The sequence below is a fragment of the Hoplias malabaricus genome, chromosome X2 (genome assembly GCF_029633855.1).
Source record: "Hoplias malabaricus isolate fHopMal1 chromosome X2, fHopMal1.hap1, whole genome shotgun sequence".
Classification (NCBI taxonomy): domain Eukaryota; kingdom Metazoa; phylum Chordata; class Actinopteri; order Characiformes; family Erythrinidae; genus Hoplias; species Hoplias malabaricus.
Genome location: NC_089819.1, coordinates 51,234,741 through 51,243,990, shown reverse-complemented (window position 1 = coordinate 51,243,990; position 9,250 = coordinate 51,234,741). Strand labels below are relative to the sequence as shown.

General features: G+C 43.1%; 1 protein-coding gene across 2 annotated transcripts in view; it reads right to left on the bottom strand.

Annotated features, from left to right (window-relative positions):
* Nucleotides 1–2,517: 2,517 nt before the first annotated feature.
* LOC136676698 (leucine-rich repeat-containing protein 4C-like) overlaps nucleotides 2,518–9,250 on the bottom strand; it is a 51,030-nt gene continuing 44,297 nt past the window's right edge. For both annotated transcript variants that reach the window (XM_066653882.1, XM_066653881.1), the window contains exon 2: nucleotides 2,518–7,824. In XM_066653882.1, coding sequence (XP_066509979.1) covers nucleotides 5,875–7,770 — 1,896 coding nt within the window. In that variant the 5' untranslated portion in view covers nucleotides 7,771–7,824 and the 3' untranslated portion in view covers nucleotides 2,518–5,874. The remainder of the gene's footprint in view (nucleotides 7,825–9,250) is intronic.

Below are 9,250 nucleotides of genomic sequence, written 5' to 3'. Positions count from 1 at the left end.
ACACATTCTGTCCCATTCATCAGCTCTCAAACCTTTCAGCTGTTTATTAAACCACTCTTTGGGACAAGAGTTTCAATATGTACCTAAAATTGTCAAAGAATTTCCCAAACATTGGAATCAAATACCATCACTGTCCAATTTCAAACATTCATTCATTCATTATCTGTAACCCTTATCCAGTCCAGGGTCGCGGTGGGTCCAGAGCCTACCTGGAATCATTGGGCGCAAGGCAGGAATACACCCTGGAGGGGGCGCTACACAGGCGCAACACAGACACACACACATTCACTCACACACTCACACCTATGGACACTTTTGAGTCGCCAATCCACCTACCAACGTGTGTTTTTGGACTGTGGGAGCAAACCGGAGCACCTGGAGGAAACCCACGTAGACACAGGGAGAACACACCACACTCCTCACAGACAGTCACCCGGAGGAAACCCACGCAGACAAAGGGAGAACACACCAACTCCTCACAGACAGTCACCTGGAGGAAACCCACGCAGACACAGGGAGAACACACCAACTCCTCACAGACAGTCACCCGGAGGAAACCCACTCAGACACAGAGAGAACACACCACACTCCTCACAGACAGTCACCCGGAGTGGGAAACGAACCCACAACCTCCAGGTCCCTGGAGCTGTGTGACTGCGACACTACCTGCTGCTCCACCGTGCCGCCCCAATTTCAGACATGTATCACAACAAAATAGTATCTTCACAGGAGAAAGAAAAAGCTTTCAATGAAGATGAATGTAAAAAGATTTGATCCCAAGTAACTGTGGAGCATTTACATTGGTTCATTCATCCTGCATTTACACAGAGCTGCTGCTATCAAAGGATGTGGTAAACAAAAAAATAATCGACAAAAAATGGAGATACATGGTTTTAACTGGACACAAAACCCACAGCGCACGTTTAGGTCACTGGAATTTAAAAGTGACTTGTAAAAATCAAATTGCCTCATAAAACGAGACGTCCCCAAACTTTTGATGCGCAGCCGCCCCACGTCGACACATTACGTTTTATATTTGCTGAGTTTTACTAGCTGTGTATAATAAAAGCTATGCGCATATGGCAGGGTTTGCGAGAAACCGATGCACTCTGACGCCCTTCCCCAAGCCATTTAGAGACACATCAAGGTCTTCTGGGGGTCTGTAAATCCACCTCTCCCCCCCTCCCCAGGCCACAACTCCTGGAGGTGCTTGGACTAAAATGAGCACACAAGAAGAAAAAAAAAACAATCAGGGAACAGATGCTGAATGGTCCCGCCTCATCCCCCTGGGGTTAATTGCTCCCCCGGAATTACCTTTGATTCGCATAAAGAATCATGAGTCATGTTACTATTTGGTTCATAAAGCAGATTATGTGTGTCTCTGCTTAAACTGTCTCATCCTCTGATTACAGCAGTTAATTGGTTCAATTGAATCATAGCCATGAATCACAAATTATGCCTCTTATTTTGTGTGTGTTGCCAGAATTGTTTTCGAGTAAGTTTGTTGTAGGGTATTGTCTTCTATCTGGTTCTGGGTGAAATATCAGCACACGAGTGACACTAGGACTACTATGAGCCTTCACATCTAGGTCATACTTTCTTCCTGCAACGCTGAGCAAACCCTCGGGGGATTCCCTCGAGATGGAATCTGAAATATTCACTTTACATAAAATATTACACTGATTCTGGAGAAGCTTATTACACACCTTGTAAATACAGTTCAAGGTGGGGTGAGGTTAGCAACTCCCACTCCAGCAGAGGCGATTGCTCTAAGACTGCAAGGGAAGCTCAGCTTCCCCTAAAATGTAAAAAAATAAGTGATCATATATATACTGTTGTGTGTACATGTCATTGAATAAATATGCACTACAACGCGCTCAACTTTTGTTCAGAATCAGCTTCTTATCACTGGTAAAGACATGGCTTTCCTCTCAATCATTCCCGCAGCTTCACAGTGCTTTAAACAGTGAGGACGCTGAGCGTCTACAGAGTTCAATAGCGAAGCAGCGAAGTGCAGCGAAACGAGACGAGTCATTGGATAAATGCTGGGCTTTGTCCCGCCCATCGGACGCTCAGCGTCTCTGGGGGTCTATGGGGCAGTGGGCTTGCCTCGGCTGGCCCGGACGCTCAGCTTCTGCATGATGATTGGATGATCTGTCTGAGGCTGAATCCCTTTTTGATTGACAGCGAAATGAGCGAATCAGCGATCCTTTGGTGTAAAGATCCGTGGGAGCACAGGCGGACACACTTCACATGGGCCAAGGCCGTTTAAGCAGCCTAGCTCTGCTGGCCATTGAGAGGACACTAGTCAAGTCCCTGGAAAAGACGCCTTGTTGGAGTGGAAGGAAGTTCTCAGAACCCACCATTTCACTAATCAGAAATCACCCAGTGTTCAATGGATTCAATGGCCCACTCACGTTTCTAGAACCCGCACGTATAAGATTTGACCAGATCAATGATCAAAGACCCAATGCTTTAGCAAAAACAACATTTTATTTACATTTACAGCATGTACTGTATGAACTACAATCTCCAGTATTAATAAATGTTTTTTTTTTAATGGTTAACCCCTCAAATAAGCGTACCTCAATATATGAACTGATCAGCATCTGCGGTGTTGGACTCAGAGATGTTGAAGTTAATGCTCAAAGAGTTCGTGTAGAAATGTTCCTCTAGAGAAGCACTTTCTCTCTTTTGACACACACAAAAGAAAAGGAAACAAATTACCAGGATTCATCACACTTCAGTTCATCATAGAAATCTAAAATGAGTTACCAATAACAAACGAATCACAACGAGAAAAACTAATGCAAAAGAAAGGTTTTGCCCAATGCCAAAACGTCACAGATACGTGGTGAAAGTCATGTATTTTTTTTTTCTGATGGTTTAGCCACAGTAGCTGCTGCAAATGCTGGAGATTCTCATGAGGGTTTGGAGCAGATCTGAGAGTGAGCTAGTAGCTTTCACCACATTAGGACGGGTAGTCACTCTACCAGTTTGCCCAGCACCATTAGACTAAAGTTTTGCTGAAGCCCCACCTTTTCTGTACAGTACCACATATAAATCCAGCCAATCAACTTCACCATCGTCTGAAAAACCAAACAAAAGAGTTTGACGGACAGGGAAGCGATGTTTTACCTCAATATTCAACACTGAATGAATCATTAAGAGTCCTCTGAACAATTGAGACTCCAGTGGGATGAGGAGTGAGAAACTCAAAAGGGAATAAATCAAACTCAACAGCACTGAACATACAGGAGACTCCAGAAACTTCTCTTCACACTGAGTCAGTGAGCACTGGCAGTAGATGGAAGCCAAACCTTTCATTTTTTAAATGGAAAATAAGAAATGAAATCTCAATACTCTCAAATTTCTTTTGATGTTGGGTCCACGGTAGACGGCAGACCATTATTTACCCTAGACTTTAACTGTTCTCTTTATGCTTGGTTTTACTGATGGACTGGAAAGACTAACATCTGTCTCTTTCCATAGTTTAACTGTAGATTTTCCATCAAAGTCAGAGACCACACTTTATATAATTAATAGGCTACTGTTTCCCCCAGAAGACTTTTCTGAGAGCATTAGGTATAAGACAGTTTAGAAATTCAAAGGTAAATCCGGAAACAATATCAGAAAATGGGACTTGTAACAACCACAAGACCTAGTAATGCTGCAAGCTTCTAAGACTGTGCTTTACGTTTTTAGCATTTAATGTATCCAATTTTTTGCTGTTGTTTTGTTGTTGTGATTTCAGAGTAATTTTATGATTTTTTTTTCTTGCCACTGAAAATATTAATAATTTGACCTTAATTTAAATAAAAGAGGTTGGTCTCTGAACTTTCAACTGTTCTGAATAATGTATTTACTCTGTATTATTAACGATACCCAGCCCACTCTCAACTGAACAAATACCAGTTTTCATAGTTGGACAAATTAGAGCAGCATTTACTTGAATTATCTTCCGTTCCATTCTTAATAAAACTGCAACTGAGACTAATGTGACGTCTCATTTCAAGACTAATATTGAACTGTGCAAAGTGAACAAATTATGAAAATGATACTGTTTTTAATAACCAACTGTGAATGATATATTGGGAAAAAGATGATTGAAAATGGAGATGAATGGAGCAAGGTTAAAGACAAAGCTAACACACAAACAGGCACACGCACACACACACACACAGTTCCAATGTCCCTGGAATCAATCATTTAGACAAAAAGGAATTGGGCTGAAGCAGCAGAGCACATGAATTAAAATGATGTAGTGTGTGATGGTGGAGTTATTAATTGAATGGTCGTTAATTAATGGTCTTTAGATGATAAGTAATTGGACTTCCTCCCCATCCAAATGTGAGCTACACTGATAACTTTCTTGTGTCCTGTGCCATATGTAGCACTTAGTAAATAGTAAAGTTCAAGAGCAGTGGGCAGCAACCCAACAGCATATTTGCAAGGTAAGGGTTTCCATAGTAACATAAATGGGAGCAACACACAGGATTAAAGTGGAATTGTGCTTCTGTTTGCAGATGGTGTCACGGCATTGAATAATGGCACCTACGTGTTTTGCAAGTTGTTCAAACACGTGTTATATTTTTTTATGGCCATGTTAATAAGGCTACATAACACCTACATGTTCCATTCTACATAAGCCCTTCTTGGAAACGGACATAGACCTACAGTAACATCTGTAAACACTCATTTGTCTTAAAGGTATCATTTGCCAGTGTCGGGTGAAGTTCTGTTTCAATTTTAGGAGTGATTCTATGGCTGGCTGGGAATTTTCTGTGTCCAGAAGGTAAAATAAGCTTGAATTTACCATGTGTCTGTTGTCATGGTGCGCTTATGTAAGTATTATGTAGTCTTATGAATCCTGCCCTAAAGAAAAATGTTACTCCGTATTAGTATCAATGACCATGACCAAAGGTGCTGTGTTTTGTTAATTTAGCACCAGCATCAAGGGTAGTTACTAAAATCAAACCTAAAATCTAAAATCCTTTGGTATGGGAAACAATCTCAGCACTATACACAGAGCTGGGGAAAATAATGCCAACACAGCCCATGCCATTTGAAAAATACTGAAGGGGAATTTAGTCACCCAAATCAGGACAGCCCATAGATTTCAATATGTATATCAAAATAAAGTCATTTTTGCACATTTGTCCAAATATTACAGTCAAACGTTGTATGATGAGGGAAGTGGGTACTTAAAAAAATGAACAAACCTTATCTGCACTGTTTGCCTCCATGGCAGTGTAATCAAGCTCCAGGCACCGAAAACCTTTTCTTTCTGACGATATCACACCCTCTTATTGGGAATTGTATCTATTGATTCTCTCCCAGAACTTCCCGCTTCCACCAGTTTATCATGTCTACTTACATTACGTTATTTACAGTCTTACGTCCTCAATGGCCCGCTTTATTATTTATTTATTTATATATTTTGCTCTGGTTTCACTAAAATGTGAAAAATATGGAGATTTGAAATGTTGCAGCATGCCCACAGATGCAACAAATATGTCAGTATTCATGAGGAATGTAATAGTGGTGGTCGGTTGGCATGAGGCTGTCATAAGCATGTTCACGTTAAAATTCACAAGCACATTGTTTTTTGAGTAAACCATTCATAATCTGAAAAATCAAAGAAAAATGAATACGGGCGGGAAAAGGACTTTTCTTTTTTTCTTTTTCTTTTTTGTTGATTCACCCACTACACATATCTTTTTAATAAATAATCTTTGCTTGTAAAGACACTTGTTGAAATAATACATACATCCTGGTTCTCAGTGACGTCTCCATCACTGTCTTGTCCCCAACCGACACCTAGAACTTTGTTAGTACAGATCGATTTTTCTTTTCCTGTTCAAAGCAAGGAATTCAAATTTGTGTCTCTTGCACATTGTCTTTAGAGCTGGCTTGGATTAGTAAAGGTTCATGCGCAGAGCTATGCAGTGAGCTGAGTGTGGAGGCGTGGTTGTAAGCGCTCTTGTATGAGTTGTAGTGGTTGTAGTGCTCGTGCTCCAGTGGAGGAAGAGTCAGGTGGCTCTCCATCGCCGGAACACCCGTCAGCTCCTCATCTACATTGATGATTTCAATGGTTCTGGTGGGCCCATCATGATCCTGCTGGTGGTGCTGCTTTCTCATCTTGTAGAATATGATCAACATGACAGCGGCCATGAGCGTGATGGCCACAAAGCAGCCGATGATGATCTTGGTGGTCTTCATCACTTCCTCCAGGCCGTTGAGCTCCCCCTCCACGTCTATGTCCGTCACAGGGATGGTGTAGGCCTTCTCTGTGGAGATAGGAGTCCCCCTCGTAGTTGAGGAGGACACCCAGCCGAAGGAAGGCTGCGCCGGGGTCCTACTTTCCCCATCGTTTGGAGATTCTATGGTCTCCACGGTGACCGTGGTGAAGTAACTGACACCACTGTTGTCTATGGAGGTCACATTGAGGAAGGCAGAAGCAGAAACGTTGCCCAGCATGTTGCTGACCTTGCAGGTGTAGGTCCCCGTGTCCTGCATGGTGACGCGGGAGAAGTTCAAGGTTCCGTCATTTTGCACCGAGGTGCGCGCCCTGGACACCCCATGCGTTATAATGGAGCCATTTGGTGTTAGCCAGCTGACGGAGGTCAGGGAGTTTGTCCGACATTTGAGATCCGTTGCCATTCCCTCAGTGACATTGAGGTCTACCGGAGGCTCAACGATAACAGGTGCATAACACTGAAAGTAGCTCTGGTCCAGCTCACCAATGTAGCGCCCCTTAAGGCTTGGGGGAGAGTAACAGCGAGCACAGCAGCTGGTGTTGGTTGGCACAGTCTCTCTAAGCCACCAGCTTAACCATAGGATGTCACAGTTGCAGTTCCAGGGATTGTGGTGCAGGTGCACCCTCTGCAGATGGCGCAAAGGGGTAAAAAGATCATGGGGCACAAAGGTGAGGTTGTTGTGAGCCAAGTTAAGCTCACCCAATGACTGTAGGTCATCAAAAGAGTTCCTCTCAATGGTTTGGATCTGGGAATGCATCATCCACAGCTTCTGGAGGTGGACCAGCCCCTTGAAGCACCCGGGCCGGATGACCGTCAGCTGGTTCCCTGACATCTCCAGCTCATCCAAGCGAACCAAGGGCTGAATGTTGGGGACCTCCTTGAGGTTACACATACCCAGGTTCAGGTAGCGCAAGTTACCCAAGCCCTCAAACGCTCCGTCAGAGATGTAGGAGAGTCGCTTAAGCTCGCCTAAGTCTAGCCTCCGCAAGGAGGGTAAGCGGTTAAAAGCATAGGATGGTATGCTCTCAATGGGGTTATTCCTAAGCCACAGCTCCTTGAGCTTGGAAAGATATTCAAAAGCTCCATTGGGGATGGTTGTGAGACGATTGTCAAAGAGCTCCAGGGTGTTAAGGCTTGTTAGCCCATTGAAGGCCCCTATCTCAATGTTGCGGATGTGGTTTTTGCTAAGCTGGAGGATCTCTAAATGTCTTAGATGCTTGAAGCTGTCCACTTTGATGACCTGGATAAGATTGTCCTGAAGGTTCAGATAACGAGTGTTGGTGGAGATGCCATCAGGGACTTCTCTCAGCCCTCTGCGGGTACAGATAACTTTGCTGAATTGGTTGCTGCAGGAACACACTGAGGGGCAGGTTTGGGCCCTTACCAGTCCTGCCACCACGAGTAACTGCAGAGCCAACAGCAGGAGAAAGAAGGGGTCGAACCAAGCCCCTTTCCATCTAGGACCTCTCATCATCTGGTGCGGATGGTAAGAGGTCATCGTGTTCAACATTCATAATTTATCGTCTGCTGGTCCTCTCTCTCCAAAGTGTTATAATGAAGTGGCCTGAAAAAGAGGAACAGAGGTATCTGTCAGCTTTAGGAAGTCTCGTCAAATGTGTCTTTTTTTCTGAAATTGTTTCATGCTGTGATTAGGGTCAATTACACATAAAAGCACAAAAGCTTGTCTGTAATATTCTCAGCACTTAAAAAAACACCCTCCTAGGACATGTCACAAGTTACTGGATTGCGCACACACAGAGGATATCACAAGCTGCAATTCTATGTCATTGTTTGTGTATGTACATGTACACTAAGTCAACAGTATGCAATTCAATGTTTAAATGACAACTCTCAAAATCGTGTTGTCTCATGGAAATTATACATGTGGTACACAAATGAGTACAGACTTGAAGGTTGCGCACAAACATGAGCAACACGTTTCACAAAAGCGTAAAAAAATTACATCTGAAAGGTTATTGCAAGGGCACTTCATAATGCATCGCATAAGTATGTGTGTATAACATTTAAAATAACAAACATGAGTATTTACGTTCAGCTTATTTCGGTATTCAGTGTTTTAGAAAAGAAATGACATAGATCTTAGGGTCCTTGAAAAAGTTGTCTAAATATATATTTTTTAGACATTCATTAATTTATTCATTCACTGTCTGTAACCCTTATCCAGTTCAGGGTCTCAGTGTGTCCGGAGCCTACCCGGAATCACTGGGCGCAAGGCAGGAACACACCCTGGAGGGGGCACCAGTCCTTCACAGGGCAACACACACTCACACATTCACTCACACACTCACATCTACGGACACTTTGGAATCACCAATCTACCTATCAACGTGTGTTTTTGGACCGTGGGAGGAAACCGGAGCACCCAGAGGAAACCCATGTGGACAAAGGGAGAACACACCACACTCCTCACAGACAGTCACCCGGAGTAGAAATCGAACCCACAACCTCCAGGTCCCTGGAGCTGTGTGACTGCGACACTACCTAATATAAATAGATGTGTACTAATATTTGCTTAGAAAATAAACACATCATTTGGAGGGGGGGGGGGGGGGGTGCCCAGACCTCAGTGTTCAGATGTAGGTGTCATGTAGCTTTATGAATTAGAAAAGGTCAAATCCTTCCATAAATTAATAAAAGGGAAACATGTAAAAATGCATCAAAGAAAAAGAAATCACAGAATATTAAGTGCATCGCTAAATGAGACATATGGAGATCTCAACACAACAAGCTGCCAGAAATGTGGACGAGGAAGACAAGTCCCTAAGGGCTGCGCTGGACATTTCCAGGATATAAGCCACATGTGTTCTACTTCTGGGCTGCAGTCAATGCTCTTCACAGAATGTCAGAAAAACAGAACACAACACACACATCCAAGAAATAATGTATGCTAATGCAAGACTTTACACATAAGAAACCCCTATTCTAGGTGCTTTTAGGAAGGGTAAATTTATTACCTGCCATAATTACAA